Source organism: Dermacentor andersoni, chromosome 9 (genome assembly GCF_023375885.2).
Source record: "Dermacentor andersoni chromosome 9, qqDerAnde1_hic_scaffold, whole genome shotgun sequence".
Lineage (NCBI taxonomy): Eukaryota > Metazoa > Arthropoda > Arachnida > Ixodida > Ixodidae > Dermacentor > Dermacentor andersoni.
This window is the reverse complement of record NC_092822.1, coordinates 4,852,634-4,871,911: the sequence shown is the minus strand read 5'-3', so window position 1 is coordinate 4,871,911 and position 19,278 is coordinate 4,852,634. Positions and strand designations below refer to the sequence as shown.

General features: G+C 47.4%; 1 protein-coding gene across 14 annotated transcripts in view; it reads left to right on the top strand.

The window, feature by feature from the left end:
* LOC126527418 (uncharacterized) overlaps window positions 1–19,278 on the top strand; it is a 476,501-nt gene that overhangs the window by 415,995 nt on the left and 41,228 nt on the right. For 13 of the 14 annotated variants that reach the window (XM_055068432.2, XM_055068435.2, XM_055068434.2 and 10 more), the window contains one exon: window positions 13,032–13,341. In XM_055068432.2, the coding sequence (XP_054924407.1) occupies window positions 13,032–13,341 (310 nt within the window). The remainder of the gene's footprint in view (window positions 1–13,031; window positions 13,342–19,278) is intronic. The other variant, XM_055068436.2, reaches the window with a different exon arrangement.

Here is a 19,278-nt window from a genome sequence, read left to right as displayed (position 1 = left end):
TTCCTTCATGTAAACCGATAAACCAGTATGTGCAGTATGTGCAGACTTTGTATCCTTACTGCACCTGTATTAACCGTGACTGTACGAAGTAATTGCATATTGCACTTACTTTTATGCATTTAATTCTTTTGTTTATGCTGGTCGTAATATTTCACAGTATTCTAAGAAACTGCTTTGCCATAAACATCCCTGCCTTTTCTTGGTTCTCTCTCTCTCTCTACCTCCTGTAAAACACATGCAACAGTAAGCAGGCAAACACCTCATTTTTATAGAAGTAGATAACACATTAAACAAAAGCAGATCAAAATTGTGCAAGGAAGTCGGCCAGTTGCATCCATTCCTGCGAAGGATAGTGTCACGTAGGAGTGGTGGTAAAGAACACAGTAGCAAAACTGTGAATGATTAAACTAAGTTTTATTGGGAGAACCTGTGCCCACAAGAACAGGCTACAATCAAGAAGCCCAACGATAGCGGTGAACACAGTCGGTGATCATCGAAATCTGATCTGCTGGTCAAGCGCGCTGGCTTTTATACAGGAAACGTGGAAGTTTCCAGAGTACTAATTGCTGGTGCCTGCATGTCTTCCAGAAAGTACTACACAATCCACGTCGTATATACAGTCAGATTAAACAAGCTTCGGTGACAACAGACAATACGTAAAACCATCGATAACATTCCAGTAAGTTCCAGTCATGTGAGCGCATCTTGCGCTGAGTGATAACTTCAAGTTGCTAGTGTGGGAAATGCAGTCCCCCAGAAAAGGATAAATATAAGTACACATGTCAATGCTCCCCTTTTAAAAAGCATCATTGCGATGCTACAAACAGATACGAAAGTGAAAACAAAATCACTCACAATAAAAAAAAAAAGGCAACAAAGAAACGAAGTTCCTAAGTTCGGCAGCGGGCGTAGAAAGGCTTAAGATGCACCACATGGACGACTTCAGGTCGTGCGCGGCGTGATTACGAAATACCGTCTGGCACGACCTCATAGTCCAGTGCACCAATGCGTTGGATGATTTTGTAAGGTCCGAAATAGCGTCATAACAGTTTCTCACTCAGTTTTTGTTGGCATATTGGAGTCGAGACCCAAAGATGGTCACCAGGCTGGTATTATACATAGCGTCATCGAAGATTGTAGTGCCGGCTGTCGGTCCTCTGCTGGTTCTTGATGCACAGGCAGGCAAGCTGTCTGGCTTCTTCGTCACACTAAAATTAGGCGGCGACTAGATTCTCTTCATTCGTGACATGCAGTAGCATGGCATCGAAAGTCATCGTTGGGTTCCTGCCGTAAACCTACTTGAACAGCGGGATCTGTGTTGTTTGCACTGCCGTGTTATAAGAAAAGGTCACGTAAGGCAGGATGGCATCCCACGCCTTGTGCTCGACATCGACATGCATTGCTAGCATGTCAGCGAGGGTCTTGTTCAGCTGCTCCGTAAGACCATTCATCTGCAGATGGTAAGCAGTTGTCCTCCTGTGGCTTGTCTGGCTGCATTGCAGAATGGCTTGGGTGAGATCTGCTGTAAAGACCGTTTCTCTGTCAGTGATGAGGATTTCTGAAGCACCGTGTCACAGCAGGATGTTCTCAACAAAGAATTTCACCACTTTGGCTGCTCTACCTTTCGGTAGAGCTTTCATTTCAGCGAAGCGGGTGAGGTAGTCCGTCGTCACAACGATTCACTTATTTCCGGCTCTTGAAGTCTGAAAGGGACCCAACAAATTCATTCCGATCTGCTGAAACGGTCGGCAAGGAGGCTTGATCGGCTGTAGTAATCCCGCTGGTTTTGTCTGCAGTGTCTTGCATCGTTGGCAGTCACGGCATGTCTTGACGTAACGGGTGACGTCGGTGGTCAGGCACGGCCAATAGTACTTCTTTTGTATTCTTGCTAGCATATGGGAAAACCCGAGGTGCCCAGCTGTCTGATCGTCGAGCAGGGTGTGCAGGACTTCTGGACGGGAGGGCTGCGGGCACAACAAGAAGGTAGTTTGTGGGGACTGGGGAAAAGTTCTTTTTTATAAGGACGCCGTTGGGTAAAGAAAACTAAGATAGTCCACTCCGAAATACCTTAGAAACAATGTTGGTCTTGCCTTCTAAGTACTCCACAAATCTTCGTAACTCCGGGTCTGCTCGCTCTGCTTGGCGAAGTCGTCTGCAGTTATTGTTCCTAGGAAGGCGTTGTCCGGTTCGCCTTGTGGTGGCAGGTGCATAGGCACACGCGACAGGCAGTCGGTATCAGAATGCTTCCTCCTGGACTTATACAATACAGTGATGTCGAATTCTTGGAGTCTGAGACTCCATCGTGCTAGACGACCTGAAGGATCCTTTAAGTTTGCCAGCCAGCACAAGGCGGGGTCAGGTCAAAATTTCACCATAGCCCAAACAATAGCAAGGCACTCTTTCTCCGTCGTAGAGTAATTCGCTTCCGCTTTTGACAGTGACCGGCTAGCTTAAGCTATTATGCTTTTTAAGTCCATCCTTTCTTTTGAACTAGCACAGCATCAAGGCCTACGCTGCTTGCGTCAGTGTGGGTTTCGATCTCAGCATCTTTGTCGAAGTGTGAAAGCACCGGTTGTGACTGCAGCCATCGTTTTAGCTCCTGAAATGTGTCTCCTTGCCGTGTTTCCCATTTAAAGTTGACGTTATAATTAGTGAGATGGTGTAATGGCTCCACAATTCTTGAAAAGTTTCTTACAAAGCGCCTGTAATAGGCACACAGGCCAAGAAGTATGCGTACTGCCTTCTTCTCGACAGGCCGCAGGAACTTAGCAATGGCAGTTGTCTTCTGTGGGTCAGGACGGACTCCTGGCTTGCTTATGACGTGCCCTAGGAAAAGAAGTTTTTTGCAAGCGAAATGGCACTTTTCTGGCTTGAGGGTAAGTCTGGATGACTTCGTTGCCTGCAATACTGTCTCAAGCCACCTAAGGTGGTCATCGAAATTCTCAGTGAAGACGACGACGTCATCCAAGTAGACAAGACAGGTCTGCCACTTCTACCCTGCTAACCCTGTGTCCATCACGCGCTGGAATGTTGCAGGCGCCGAGCACAGTCCAAATGGCATGACCTTAAACTCATAGAGGCCGTCTGGCATGATGAAGGCGGTCTTTTCGCAATCTCTCTCTTCGACTGCTATTTGCCAGTAGCCAGACTTAAGATCCATCGACAAGAAGTATTTGGCGTTGCAGAGCCAATCCAATGCATGATCTCTCCGTGAGAAGGGGTATACATCCTTCTTTGTGATCTTGTTCAGTAGAGGATAATCGACACAGAAACGTAGCGTTCCGTCCTTTTTCTTCACTAAGACTACAGTCGATGCCCACAGGCTTTTCGACGGCTGGATGATGTCATCGCGCAGAATTTTGTCGACTTGTTGTCTTATAGCTTGTGGTCTCCTCCCTATGCTCATGGCGCACATGCTCTGATATCGCGCGCCGGACGACCACCGCTGGTTCGAGCACTCTGTGCCGCTATGCATGCAGAGTAGGTCCGCACCAGCTCGGGCCCGCTCCGTGTGCCAAAGCGTCACTGTGCGCGTATGCGCCCCGACGATCCCAGCTAGGGGAAGGCAAGATTGCACGCGCAGCAAAGGAGACCCTAGGCAAAGCTCTCTAGGAACAACAAAGAACATTTATTAAGCTCTGGTGTTCGATACAAACAGAAGTTTAAACAAGACATCCGAATCGAAATCTAATCACGACACAAACATGGTCAAATGGTCGCCAGTGGCAGCTAATGGCGCACTGCGACAGAGAGAACAAAGAATCCAGTAGTAAGAGGCTGCCCATCCTTTGGCCAGCGCCTGCCATTGTGCACCCGCACAGCAGAGGAAATGGAAACAAAGAGAAACAAAAGAACAGACGGGGGAACAATTGGAAGACGCTGCCTCAGCACATCGAGACAACGAAAGAGTGTGCGTGCTCGCCAAGCCTGGGACCCCGCCGAGTCGAAGTAACCATCAGCTGGCAGCGGGCAAAGGGGGCCATCACCAGCAGAGAGGAACACGCACACACCATCAGATGCCCCGATGTGGTCTCTTCAGGCCCCGTCTTGCGCGCACGTACCCGGAGCACACGCAAGCAGCGCCCGAATCCCACCAGAATGTCGGCCAATGGGTGAAGCCCGTTGACCTTCCCATGGGGAGGGATGATAGCCAAGTGATAGTGTTTTATGACCCGCTGCCACCCTGTCCAGGCAGAGAGGAGAGGGACACGGAGCCCCCGGAAAGGCAACATAACGCCTCCACACAACCACCGCAAGCGCCCAAAACCCCACAAGCTTCATGCTCTCACGTCAAAACTCGGTAAAGGTTCTGGCCTTCAGCGCACTGTTCGGTTATTATGCAATGCTTTGCAACTGGTGTTTGTCGAATCCTTGATGATGTCGAAAAGCAGTCTTTGTATCGTAGGAGAAGGCTTCTGAGCTGTTGCTGCTTACTCAGGGGGAGACTTGGATTTATGTCAGTCTGGTTTGGGAACTATGGTCGTTGCAGTATATGCGGCAAAATCCAAGAGGACAAACACGTTGCTGGTTTCCACTATTTCCTCGATGTATGCGATTGTTGTGCCCTTGTTGATGTGCTTGACCTCCTGGCTGAAGTTTGTCAGCATCACCATCGCTTTCCCTCCATGCAGTCAAGTGATCCCCCTTGCGACGCAGATTTCACGGTCGAGCAGTAGACGTTGGTTGCCCTCAATGACACCTTCTACATGTGCGGGTGTTTCACTGCCGACAGCAATGACAATGCTGGAGTGAGGCAGGATGCTGGCTTGGTCCTCAAGTGCACTCAAGGCATGGTGACTACAGAGCTCTCTGGTACTATAGCGTGATTTTCGGATAGCATTACCGACTTTGACTTCAGGTCGATGATTGTGCCATGTTGGTCCAGGAAGGCCATGCCAAGAATGACATCTCGTAAGCACTGTTGGAGGATAACAAGGTGGCAGGGTAGGCCCGGTCATGAACTGTAATTCTTGCGTGCAGATTCCAGTTGGCACTATCAGGTGTCCTCCAACTGCCCGAATTTGAGGGCCATCCCATGGAGTCTTCACTTTCTTCAACTTGGCATTCAATTCATATGCACGCGCCTTCGGACACCCCAATGTGGTCTCCCTGGGCCCCACCTTGCGCGTGCGCACCCGGAGCGCACGCAAGCAGGGCCGAATCCCGCCAAAATGTAGGCCAATGGGGAAAACCTCTTGACCTTCTCGTGGGTGGGATGACAGCCGAGTGACAGTGTTTTACGACCCGCTGCCACCCCGTCCGGGCAGGGAAGAGAGGGACACGGAGCCCCCGGAAACACAACGCAATGGCTCCACACAATCACCGTTAGAGCCCAAAACCCCACATCCCTACCCCCTTAAGTGCCCCCTACCAATGCAAGGCTGGTGGCTGCACTGCTAGCAAAAAAAAAAAAAAAAAAAAAAGCAGCAAACAAAGAACAAAGAAATAGTTATTACAATGCAATACCGGAGCGGTCCATTGGCAGCTGAAACCTAAAATCACCATACTCGAAAAACATTAAATTAAAGAAGACACCAAAGACAAAAATTCATTAGGATAAATTAAATATTTAGGTGTGAGGTACGCAACAGCAACAAAAAAAGTCCACACGAACCCATGCAATGTAAACGTGTGCAATAAAAGCATCCACCGAAGAAAAAAATCACGTTCACATCAATCAATCACATCAATTCAATCACATAACCCAAAAAGACCACGTTCTCGTGACGCCTGTGGCAAAGAGTACGTTCCACATCCGCTGCCAAGGTCTGTGAGTGGTGGCGCTGGCTAACACTCCCAGGGTTCTACTAGGACACATAAATACCCAAGAAAGTGGATGGGAAAACGGCGGCGTGGTAGCTCAATTGGTAGAGCATCGCACACGAAATGCGAAGGTTGTGGGTTCGGTTCCCACCTGTGTGCGGCAAGTTGTTTTTTCATCCACTTTAATTTCCATTAATTTATCGTTTCTTTGTTTCAATTATTAAGCACAAGTAATTACCCCTATGTTGTCCTTGGTGTCAGTGTCTGTTGACTTCTTATGATATGACTAATAAAAATAGGGCCCCTCGGTTAACCCCCTTTCTTCTCGTTTATTACATAACGAGGGTCTCGAATCCGGCAACATTGATGCCTTCAGGTAACATATGTGGGTTTATTGACCAGTTGCCTTCACCCAAAAAGATCACATTTTCTCGACGCCTGCAGCAAAAAGGACATTCCACGTCCGCCGCCAAGGTCTGAGTGGTGGCGCTAGCTAACACTCCCAGGGTTCTACTAGGACACATAAATACCCAAGAAAGTGGATGGGAAAACGGCGCCGCATTAGCTCAATTGGTAGAGCATCGCACGCGAAATGTGAAGGTTGTGGGTTCGGTTCCCACCTGCGGCAAGTTGTTTTTTTATCCACTTTAATTTCCGTTAATTTATTGTTTCTTTGTTTCATTTATTAAGAACAACTAATTTCCCCTATGTTGTCCTTGGTGTCAGTGTTTGTTGGCTTCTTATGATATAACTCTGAAAGTTATCGCCTGAGAATACTGCCCCTGGTTCACCTGTGCCACGTGCATTATTCGGTGACTAATAGCACAGCTGAAATGCAAATTAATGACCCAAAAAGATGAAGAAAATGGGCGACCATGAAATGGGCCGCAGGAAGCTTCAACACGCAGGTGTGGGGTTCCCTGGGAGGTAACCAAAGTTTGGATGGCGGAGAAACGTTTGCCAAAGGTGTGGCTTCATGGCAGTGCAGATTGCACTGCCATGAAATTGCTGCTCAAGGCAAAAATCACATATAACTCGGGCCTTGATTTCACTGTTGAAACTTTTCAAATTTTGGCTCGAGCTTTCTCCCAAAAATATGTAAGTTTTGAAACATGCATGTTGCATTCCTAATTAGAACTGCTATAGAAAAGACATAATCTTAGCGAGACTAGTGTCATGTACCATTTAATCTCACTTCTTCGTCCTCACTTCTCCCCCTAGCCCACTGCTTCGTCTTCTTTCATACATCCAGTTGCGACTGCTTTACTCTTCCGGACTTACTTTGATTAATCTCCTGGTGTAATATGTCAATACGTTGCCAATAGAGGTGCACTCCGTTTGACCCAAGGCTTTGGTGTACCGGATGTTCTTCAAGATTCCATGCTGGGATGAGGTCATAACCACATGAAATGGTCCGTAAAATTTTGAATTTTGAGGTACAATTCCTTTCCTTACAAGGACATAGGCTCCACGTAGTACGTACAGTATCTTGCTGCTGTGCCTTTTATCAAAGTTTCTCTTCCTGCGCTGCTTGTAGACCTCTTGTGCTTTGACAGTTTTCTTGACTTCAGTGAGTTCGAAGTTTTCTAGGAGGCCTAGCTGAGGATCAGCAGGAAGAATTGGCGCTGTCCTCGAAGTGGAAAAATGAGAACTGTAGTCTAAACCAGTGGTGTGCAATGTGTTGTGATGTTTCACAGCGGCCTCGAGGCAGCACCTCCAGCCGCCTGCAAAGTCTGTATACATCTTAAGATACTGTTTGATGTCCCATATGGCACGTTCCACTAGGCTGTTTGCTGCCAGGTGATATGGAGAAGAATACCTGATTATTATGCCATGTTCCTGTGCCCACTTTGATAACTTGGCACTCCGGAAAGCCCGATCGAAGAAACGGAGGCATTGTTAAAGGCACAGAGCCTGGAAGATCACTGAAGTCTGGTGGACTGGGCCCGGGCTGCGGCATTAGCCAACGGCTTTCTGGACTAAGAGAGCCGCCCACCTAGGGTGAAGAAAGAACACTTTCTCGCTGTTTCTCACAATAAACGTTTATTCCTCCTCCTTCTCTGGAAAGCCGGTCTGTTGTCGCAGAGTACCGTCTTTGTGTGTTTAAAACATTGAGGGTATTGATAACACCATTTGCTTCTTCCTTTCAACTTTAGCCACAATTGTCCTTGTGCACTCATCTGTGGAAAGCAGGAAAGCTTGTGTTCGTTTGACTCCTTCACCCTTCTTTTTGAGCTCTGCGAAGTCCAAATGAATTACTTCGAATGGGATGCTGAAATATTGAGGGTTTGTCGTAACATCTGCCAATTGCTTGAATTCGGCTTAGTTCTCTTGGCAGACGTAGCATGTGCGGATGGGAATGCTGATGTCGTTTTTCATGTGAATCCATGTGGCCATGTGAATCTCATAACCAATTTCTCATATTTGTGCCTGAAGCCATCATGTCCGCCTTATCCAGGAGTGTTGTGGTACAGATGAAGACTCCTTTGAACCATCGTTTGTGGTACATGATGCTTTTCATTGATAAACTGGAGATCTTCTGTACCTTCCCACAGCTCAATATTGCAGGCATCTTAGATGCGAGTTTGTCCATGACGTCAGATTTGTAGGGGTCATTGCACTGCTCAGTGGCAAGGTCAGCGAAAGCAGAAAGCAAGAGAACAAGAACAGAAGAATTGGTCACAAAAATATCTAGAGGGATGTCAGGATGGCGTGACAGACAGTTGGCATTTTGTTGTAAACAACCATACCTGTAGGCCATGGTGTATGGGTATTCCTGAAGTCGCAGCGCTCAGCGACCTAGGCATCCTGTTGGGTCCTTTAGGGAAGAAAGCCGGCAGAGCACGTGGTTGTCTGTAGGGACTGCAAATGGCTGATTGTACAAATAAGAGTGAAATTTTGCGACTGCCCAGACAAGTGCAAGGCACTCTCGCCCGGTGATAGAATAGTTTCGTTCGGCTGCAGAAAGCAAATGACTTGCGTATGCAATCACATGGTCGCACCCTCGCAGACACTGAGACAAAGTGGCACCGATTTCACTGGTGTCAGTGCTCACTGGCGTCAGTGCAGGCTTCAGTCGGAGCAGACAGGTTGAAGTGCACCAAGATAGGTGGAGATGTTGTGGGGGTTCCACTCTGCATGCGGCTAGGGCTGAAGGCGAGCTCCGGATCTAGCCCCACACAGTCGCTTCATGGTACTCCCAACCCGTAGCGCGGGAATCGCGGCTACGCCGGGTTCGAACGAATAACGCAACCAGCAGTGTCAACATTAATAACGTTTATTGCTATTAGCAATAGCGAACACTCGCAGAGGGACGTCCTCTCAGTAATAGTAGTAAATAGGCTTGCCTCGTTGTCTGGGTGGGTCAGACAAACGAGATCACTCACGGGATGCGGCAGGTGCTTTCGTCCAGGCGGTCCAGGTGTCTGCGTCCCAAGAGAGAGAGTCTCCCCCGGTGGTGCGCTTTTATGCCTTTTTACCTTTTTGTGAGGGGAAGTGCTCCTCGCCCGCCGGATACGTTTCCCTTTCCCGTGAGCCGCGTGGGGGGGAGAGGGGTACGCGCGTCACAAGAGCGACGGAGAAAGGGAAGGCGCGTATGGCCTCTCTCCCTTGTCTACGCCGGCTCGACCCGTCCGCCATGTGCGAACGGTACAACGCGGGAGGAAATGGAGGCGGGTGCTCCCCACAATGTCAACAGAGAGATAAGCTTCAAGAAGGCAATTGCTTGTTATGAGCCCCAGGAAAATGAAGCATCAGCTTTTAAAAGGGCAAAAAGAGGTCGGAGGACTTCTGCAAAGTTGTGCATGAAGTGGTGAAAATACGAAATAAGGTCTACATAGCTCTGCACCTCCTTGGCGCTTGTCGGCATGGAAAAATTCTGCACAGCCCGAACTTTGTCATTGTGTCACGGAGGCAATGAAGTTGGAGCAGGATCATCTTGAACATGCGTCGGCACGCAAAAACTGTCAGACAGACGTCAAAAAAGTAAAAAAGTTGAGTACATCTGGCAAGGTTGTGAGTTCCACGGAGTGCATCAATGGCGAGAAATATATCCTACTTGTCCACAGCAGAAGCAGATAAACTTATCATCTAAGGTGCGCCATGCTGCCAAGTTGGTGTAACAAGGACGAGCGTATGAGCATCAGTATGAATCAGGTGACACAGGTGGCCGGTAGTCCGGTGTTTTGACTGGGAAAAGCGACTGCAGTTCCAAGTTGGCTAGTTCTTGCCATACAATGGATTGGATGAGAGAAATTGTTGTTTGAGAAATGGCAGGGGCATGCACTTGGGGCGAAACAGGTGAAGCAGCTTCAGTCTCCCGTCAGACAATACACGCTATATTCTCTGGTGCAACAGGAATGGGTGGTAGGTGGATGTCTTCGCACGTAGATGTCGAAGGCGTGTTGGAGAGGCATGAAAACTGGTGTGCAATACAGTGACTTTTTGCTTCTTCAAAGCGCCAGAATTCAGTCATGACGTCCCAAACTGGGGAGGAGTTTTTGAAAATCATTAGGATAAACACGTCGTACACTATATGTTTGAGGATGTGGGCGACCTTTTCAGCTTCCAGCGTATTTTTATTGATTTTGCGGCAGAGCGCTATAACGTCTTGAATATGTCTAGTACGACTCGGTGCAGGTCTTAACCTGGCATGCAAGTTTTTTCTGAGCATCATGACGGCATCCAATTGGCTTGCCAAGCAAATTGGTGAGCTTTTGCTTACACACGTCCAAAGTCGTGATTTCTTGTTTGTAGTTTGTAAACCAAACTTGTGCCGTTCACACAAGGTTGGTTATGGTACTATGTTGGCTAGCATGAGTGCATGGTCCTAGTTGTTGAGTCCACTTACCTGTTTGTACATTTCCAGCTAGTCTTCGACATCAGTGTTGTCGTCGCCGGAAAATATGCAGGGGTCATGCGGTTGTATTAGAAAAGGATGGCGGTTGATGGTAGTCGGTTGAGGCACGGTCGGTGAAGTGCCTGAAGTACTGTCATCATCATCTTGAGTAGGCATGGCAGATGGAGCTAAGGAGCGTCCACTGCATAGATCCGTCTGGATTCTTGCTTGATTAGTGTACAAGTAATCTAGATAGTGTGTCGGCACCGCTGAGGAGTTTTTGAGGACGGTGCGAAATTATGAAGTCAAACTGTTGCAGATGATTGACCCATCTGGCAATGCTCAGAAGTTCAGTCAGTGCTTGATGATAAATGAAAAGCATGAATTTGGCGCCTTCCATGTAAGCTGGAAAATATCGAACAGCTTTTAAGATGTCCAGAGCTTCCTTTTCTGTGTTATAGTGATACATTTCAGCGGGTTTCAGCATATTGCTATAGTACCCCACCACGTGGTGTTTCGTTTGATCAGCTTGCTTGGTTGTTTCTTGTATAGAACTGCACCGATTGCATACTGTGATGCGTCCGTGTTCAGCACGAAAGGCAGAGAAAATTCCGGTATTTGCGAGATGAGAGACGAGCGTCGTCCTTCGTTTATTCTCACTTCTTTGTCCTTGCTTCTTTGTCCTCACTTCTCCCCCTAGCCCACATCTTCATCTTCTTTCATATGTCCAGCGCAAACCGCTTCAATGTATAACCACCAGTTTCGGTTTCTGTGAGCAAGTTGCATCACATGGTTTATAGCCAAGAAATTCGTTTACAATTGCCTACTGATTTTTGCACCTGCTCGATTATTCAAACATTGATCCTGTGGTGCCACCACCTTATTTATTGAAGCATTGTATAACAGTAACCAAAGTTTTAGGTGCTGTAGGATGTCTGGCTGGTTTTTTTCAGACATAATCTACATGATCTTCGTGAAATATCCTTAAAAATGGTGGCCGTGTAGATAGTGCCATTCAGGTTGTACGCCATATTCTCTTATGCTGAGGAGGTGGTTTTTCAATTTCCCGATAGCTGTATGGCCACTGCAAATATATTTGTGTTGACACAGCACTAAACGGTGACGTTGGTCACCAAAGTGCTGGTTATACCTGACAGTCAAGGCAGGGGCAGCAGTGGGCCGCAAATCGTCAGGGAAAGTTTGCCTTTCATTGGTGATCAGGTCAGAGATCATGCACATGGGCTAGACTGAGGACCTCAAACGCGGTGAGTGTGCTTACCAAGTTTGGTTAAGGGCTTAGAGAATGGAACGGGTTAAGCCTACTTGTAGATGGAAAGCATCAAGCCAAATTTGTGCAACACAGCATAAAGTGCCAGCATCACGCAGTTTAGGTCATACTTCACACCATCTCGACTATGCATGACAAGAGAACACGAAACGCACCTGCAGCCTCAACCACCACATAATTTTAAGTAGACTGAAGCACGAAGCACAACAGTGAGCAAGAGCCTGTAAAAAAGTGTTCTGTGCTGCTGGAGTTGTAATAAATGTTCCACTTGTATATTTGCATTAAAATAACTGAATAGTGGCACTTCAAAAATAAGCTGACTCTAGCGATAAACCTGGTTTCTTTTTGGCAAGTAAAGAACCAACTTTTTTAGATTTGTCAACGTCTGGCTCTTCTGTCAACGTTTTATGCAAATCTGACAACTATTCTAACTATTCACCTCAAAATTATTACTATTCACTTCGACTTCACTTTGAACCAAAACATTGATATTCACACAAGCCTAATAATTACCTTGGCATTGCGGCATGCAGCACTGGTTTGGTATGTCACCATCAGCCTTGTAAGTACACAGTGAACATGTGACATGCCTGTACTAAAAGTGTCGGGAACATATTGCTGTTTGAACTTGGAGGTAGAGTGACAAGCATCACGCACACTTTCCTGTGCAGCTGTATGTTTTTTTGCAAATGTGATGATGGCACAAAAGCGCTCAGCAAGTCGTGGCCAAGCACATGTCATGTGCCCTGAACCACCGAGAGCTTCCTTGCAGTGGCAAATTCTCCACGAACAAGTCAAAATTGTGCTTGCCGCTTCTCGATGAACCCAGCCAGTATAGCGCAGCAGCCACACATACTACTTAATCGGCCTTGCAAAGAGCTTTGATAATAAACCAACTTTTGTTGGAAACCAGACTTTGGTGCCTTATCTGCACCATGTCAGCAATCCTTCGTATGTGAATGTGGATTGCATCCTGTCCTGACTTTCTGCACGAGACTCGCACAAGCCTATATATTACTCAAAAAGTTCTGATAACATATTCTTGAACTTTCCATTGCAATTTAAGATAAATGTTAATACCTTAGTGGGCAAGCAAATGCTGCTTGCAAGATATTCTGTAATGCACAGACTGATTTGCAGTAGGCTTTTGTGCAGGTGTTTGCTGAGCACCCGGCCACTGTCTCGCACTCTGTGGGAACTGTAATGCCACAGGCAACTTCAGCAGCAGCAGTCTTGTCAACGACATTGGTTCCCGCGTGCACCCACTCGGTGGGCCAGATTTCTACTGATACTGGCAGCAACATTCCAGTTCCACTGGTGACACTCGCAGACAATGTGGGTAGCACAGCAGCCACTGAAGCCACTGCATCACCTGTGTCAGCACCCTGCACCTTGCTGGAGCCTGCTGTAATTCGGCCACAAGGCATACTCCTTGCACAGCCTGCATCCAGTGGTGAGTGTATGAGATAACTGCTTAAGACGAGTTTTATTCATGTATGTCCTTTACATTTAAGGCAGAAAGCTGGGCTAGTTGGTAGTTATTCGTATAAGGAGACATTGCACTAGCGCGTAAAAAAGGACACGGACAGGAACATGAAAAAGACACACCGAGCGCTGTACATCAACTGGTTTTATTCTCAGGAGGACACAAATACAGGGGCAAAAAGGACGCCTGCTACCTGATCAACCTCTGAAGCACATGTGCAGTGGCACCCTGTTGTGCAAGAATTTTAGTTCCTTTGCTGTCAAAGATAAGTTAAGTTTGCTGACGCAGGCCTGCTTTCCCAGTGAATAAGGAAGGCCTCAAGTTGTGGGATTCTCATCCGTACTCTTGGGACAAAGGAACGGCAACACAGTAGTGCAAACAATCACAAGGGCATTTATTGCACCTTTCATAGATCAATGCCTGCTAGCCGAGTTGCTATCCACAAAACATGCCGATGGGCGCGCGACAAATCTAGAGGTCCGACTCACCGCGACCGGATAGTGAGCGAATATGTTCGCCCCATGCTGGATCCCAATGTCTGGTCGTTCGCGCGTACGGTCACGCGAACGGTGGCGCGTTCGAAGGAGGCCACACAAGACGGTCTCGCAGAAGCATGGATCGGCGCACGTGTGGCACGGCACGTCCGCGCCTTGTCTTTCGGCGCCTTGTCTTTCGGCGCCCAAGTAACCACGCCTGTCGGCGGCATTAGCAGCGCGACACTCGCGCCATCTCTCGTACTGCGCCTCAACCACTCCGACCGCCGCGGGCGCCAGGCCACGCGAGCCGTGCGGGAAAACAACATATCAGGGGACGCATGAGAGTCGCGCATCCCCACAAAGTATATCGCACTCTCTCTGATCTGTGCTAGAAATAATCACTTTAGTCTTATCAAAGAGTGGCATGCATTCAATCTCAGCGCTTGCAATTTGCCGCTAAGTGGCCAGGTCCCGATGGTGCCTCGGTGTGTCTTTTTCGTGTTCCTGTTCGTGTCCTTTTTTACGCACTAGTGCAATGCCCCCTTATACGTCCTTTACATTTTGAAATATCTGCTAGCCTTTTGTTGTTACCGCAATACAGTGCACATACTTCTAAGTTTTCATGGGTGTCTGGCAGCATGTGCTGATTGCAGTACAATTGGGTCATATAACTTTTTGTTTTGAATGGCTTTGAATAAGTGTTGCATTTGATTTGTTTAAATAAGTAACCCTCAGGGCTATATGGCATAGTGGTAGCACAAGATATCCTACTAAAAAAATGTTGTGGTGATCTTTCACTTCGTGAACGTGGGTTACCGTATATAACTATATAGACACTCCAGGTGCACTTCTGCTGTTGTCGTTTCCTCAATGTTCTGTACAAAGTCCAAGGGCGATAACATCGTCCCTGTGCTCCGTATGCTGTATGTCCGAGTGAAAACGTGCAACACCTACACTCTGCTGATCGCTCTCAAGATAACGCGCGCACAGCCCCATAATATGCAGTGTCTGGTGGACTACAACGCCACCCTGCCCCCCCCCCTCCCTCTCCTCCCCCCGGGACCATGCACGCTATGGAAGACAGCGCACTGCATCCTTGCTTTCCTCTTTGGCGCACGTGAGATGGAGCTGCAATTGTCGGCTCACCGTCCCACCAGTTGCACGTTTTCACTCTTTTTTTTAGTGAATGAATGCGAAATAAGGATTGATTGATTGATTGATTGATTGATTGATTGATTGATTGATTGATTGATTGATTGATATGCAACCACCAAGTTGGTTGCATTACAGCTCATTCTCATTAATTACAAGCCCAGAGGGCTTGTAATGACTGAGATTTCTATCGCATGTGATGAAAATCGCGCCATGTGAAATGATTGTGAGGACTGTCATCCCTTACATTATTCAGGATGACATATGTCAGGCTGCCTTGGTTTTGTTTGGACGCTGAACTGTGTCACCATTTCTATTGGTCCACACTATGGGAGGCTGTGGAGAACTACACAGCCAGGTGTGCCAACCATACAACTCAAATTATTCTTTTTCAGTTTTTTATTTCACACACATTCGTGGTTTATAACCAACTTCCTGTATAAATTGTCACCACCTCTACAAATATTTTCGTGATATTTTAGCCAACATTGTACAACGAGGAGCAATTTTAGACTGACTGTATTCTGGTTTTATTTAATTTTTACGTGCAAGCATAACTGGCCAGCTGGTGAAATTGGCGAATATATGTTTGAAGTTGGAAAGAAGGAAGGCACGTGGAGGTGAAGAGAATCACGCACCGGGGAAAATAAGAACGAGCGTGCTTAGCATGCGGCAAAATAACGCCACCTAGAGAAAAGTGTAGGTAACGTTGAGTGAAGGGACGATGGAGAAATGAGGAAAAGTGTCGCGGAGGTGGAAGGTAGGCGGAGGCGTGCTGCATTGACCTTCTCTGGCAGTTGCGATAGGTGTGTGAGCGCTATGAAGGTGCCGGGTTCGTCCCGTGATCAAGTGGCCGACCGCCAAGCAAGAAGGATGGAAAAGCAACGCAAGTGGAGGCAGGCTGACCGCAAGTCGACCGGCCCCGAAGTCATCAAAACAATTCCGGCAGAACAAGTCTGTCAAAAGGCGCTGGCTTCGCGTGCCCAGGAGACTCCCGAGGAACGTGCTAGGTGACTTGCGACAAAGTGGGTGTATCAGGAAAGATGCCGTAGCTTAGAACTCCTCACCAGCGTGAAGCCCGTTTGGAAGCCCAGCGCATGCAGTGTCTTGCACGAAGCCTGGATGCGCAACCCCGAACAGAATGTATCGATTGCGATAGCAAATTAGTTGACAGCGATACAAATTAGGATAGTAGTTTTATCCACTGTATAAACTTCCAAACATTCGCTTACTAATTAAATTAACAAGCACGCTGTCAGCGCACGCAGGCAAACATGAAGACGTCACACTCGATGACCGCGGACACTCGCTGTCAAAATGCTGCCATGAAGGAGCGCAGCAGCAGCAGCAAGCAAAGTGGCATTTGTGCTGTCTATCACTTCAATGCAAACTCATGGGCGAGAACACAGCACCCATGCAGCTATGAGCCATCAGCGCCACCGCTACACCTACACTCTGCTGATCGCTTTCAAGATAATGCACGCGCAGCCCCTGAATACGCAGTATCTGGCGGACTACAACGCCACCCTGCCCCCCCTCCCTCGCCTACCCCCGGGACAGTGCACACTATGGAAGACAGCGCACTGCATCCTTGCTTTCCTCTTTGGCGCACGTGAGATGGAGCTGCAATTGTCGGCTCACTGTCGCACCAGTTGCACGTTCTTACTGTTTATTCTTTTTTTGTAAATGAATGAATGCGAAATAAAGATTGATTTATTGATTGATTGACATGCAACCACCAAGTTGGTCATGTATCACAGCAGTCGGTGCGATTTTTGGTCGCCGTTACTAAGAAGGAGAAAAGGATGGGAGAGAATCTGTTAAAATTGCGTCAGAAGCTACTTTGCAGTTTGTTTTGGTTATGGTTGATGTTGAGAAATAGTCATTGACCATTCCACAGATGCAGAAAATTTCAATTGTAGGGAGTCACAGATTGTCAAATCTGCCATGTGCTGTCAGCACTGGCATGCAAATAGGGTAAATAAAAGCTTTTTCTTCAGGTTCCATTCTCTTGTGGAGGCACTGCTGCGCTAACAAGGAAGAGGACGGTATGCTGCAAACAACAAATCTGTTCTTGCCTAGTGTCCCACGAGCCACGTCGTTTTCTTCGTATTAGTGACCTGGAATGGAACACCAGGATATTCCTGATGCAAATTCCGGGCCTCCTCAATGACAACTTGTAGATGCTATAGGGTGCCCCTAGACAGCTGCTGTGAAAAAGAGGATTGCAGTGTGGCAAGAGAATTAGAGAATCCACCACGTACCGGGAATGCCAATCTGACAGAACAAATCTGGCTGTGGTGAAGAATAAAGAATGTCTCTGCTCCTGCTCTCAATGTCGTTCATGGGGGAGTCTGAGAACCCGTGTTTCCACAATGCTTGCACTGTCTGCCTACCTCCTTTTTACACACAAAACCCTGACCTCTGGTTCCTGCAGGCTGAGGGGAGCTTCGAGATTGACTATCTCTGGTCATTGCTGCCACCCGAGTTTGTCACAGAAGTTCAAGATGTCTTCACCAAACCCCCTGCTACCAACTCATACGATGTCCTTCAGAGCGCCATTCTGGGTTGCACAAGGCCATCCGAGCGCCAGCAACTCCAGCAGCTCCTTGGCATAGACGAGTTGGGCAATCATCGCCCAACACAGCTGCTTCGTCAGTTGCAGAGCCTGCTTGACAATCTGGCAGCCCCCTTCGACGAGCACCTTTTGAAGTAGCTTTTCCTGCTGTAGCTTCCAAAGTTTGAGTTTGAGTTTATTCAACCACATAGCAGGTACATAAGAGTGCACATAGACGTGGTTAGGTGTGATGAGAAGAAAGCTGCATTTCACAGCTTGACTGGCCCCATCACCCAGAAAACTAAATTTAAAAATTGCAGGCAGCGGAAAGTGACAATACAAAAGCACGCATGTGGCCTGTCACAGCAAAGCGTAAAATAAAACTCTGATAGATAAAAGAACATTAAACAACAAAGCAATAGATAATTGCATGACATTAATTAACTATCACAAAAATGGCCTAATATTAGATGAATAGCACATTCAGAACATCCTATGTAGTATATCAGTTTTAGACAAGATACGTAAACTTTCAATTGTTAATCTCCATTTGTTCAGTAAGCTCGGAAGACAGAAATGTGATGTTTGCAGTCCATAATTAGTACGAGGACATGGCACATAACCAATTCCCTGTATGTCAAGTGAGGTGACTGCCTGGATTTGGTTACAAATCGGTCAATATATGTAAGAGGGTACTTCCTCTGCGTATGTCTGATTTAAAAGTTGACAAAAGTTGACAAATTATGAACTTTGGCAGATGACGCCAACACCATAAGGAAAGTCGCAAGTCAATACCCAGCGGCTTCTAACGTATCCTTCGCCCAGTCATTTGGTTGTGCCTCACATGAATTGACCCATCCCCCTGTGTTGAATCCCCATAAGGACACCGAGCTTCGTCATGACCTTTATAATCTTCGTGATCTTGTCGCCACCACATTGCATACCGGCCGGCAGTGTGCTCGGGACCATTTCCTTCATAACTGTCCTCATGAGTTTCAACCAAGACAAAACGCCTGCCACTTTCCTTCACCACAGCCTTTCTACCAGACCAAGCTTCAGAAGTGTGCTTCGTACTGCTAATACCATTGTTGTTTTGGGGCATCCACGGAACACTGCACCAGGCCCTGCAGCTGGTTGGGAAACTAAACAAGGGATCGATAGTTGAAACGGGAGGTTCCAGGTGCAGTGACGGTCTCTTTTCTACATCGCAGACTTTACAAACAGCCTCAGGTTTTCCAAGCTTGATTCCGGTCACTTTAAAGGACATCCAAAAAACAGCTATTGTGAAGCCCTTTGGCCTGTTTGAATTTAGTCATATGCTTTTTGACTTGCATATTGCTGTGCAAAGGTTTCAGCGCTTTGTTGATGTGATCCTCGTTGCTAGCCTTAAACTGAGCATCTCCATCATCTACGTCTCGTCTTGGAGCGTTTTGCCATACATGAGTGTGAGTTTGTTTTTGCTTCTCTGGTGTTCTTGGGCCACCTTGCTGACAGCAGTGACATCAGTCTTCTTCTAGGAAAAGTGAAAGCTATCATGGACTTGTCCATGTTTATACACGATTTCTGTCGTGTCCACTGCCGGAGCGGTGATGCGAGCAAAAGACTGACGCCACTCCGATGTAGCCACAAACCCAAAAAGCCCCCGTGTTTAATAGCCAGCCGCTTTTTATCCCTTTTCCTCAATGACGTCACAGCCTGTGCACACGAGTGCTTGGTCAG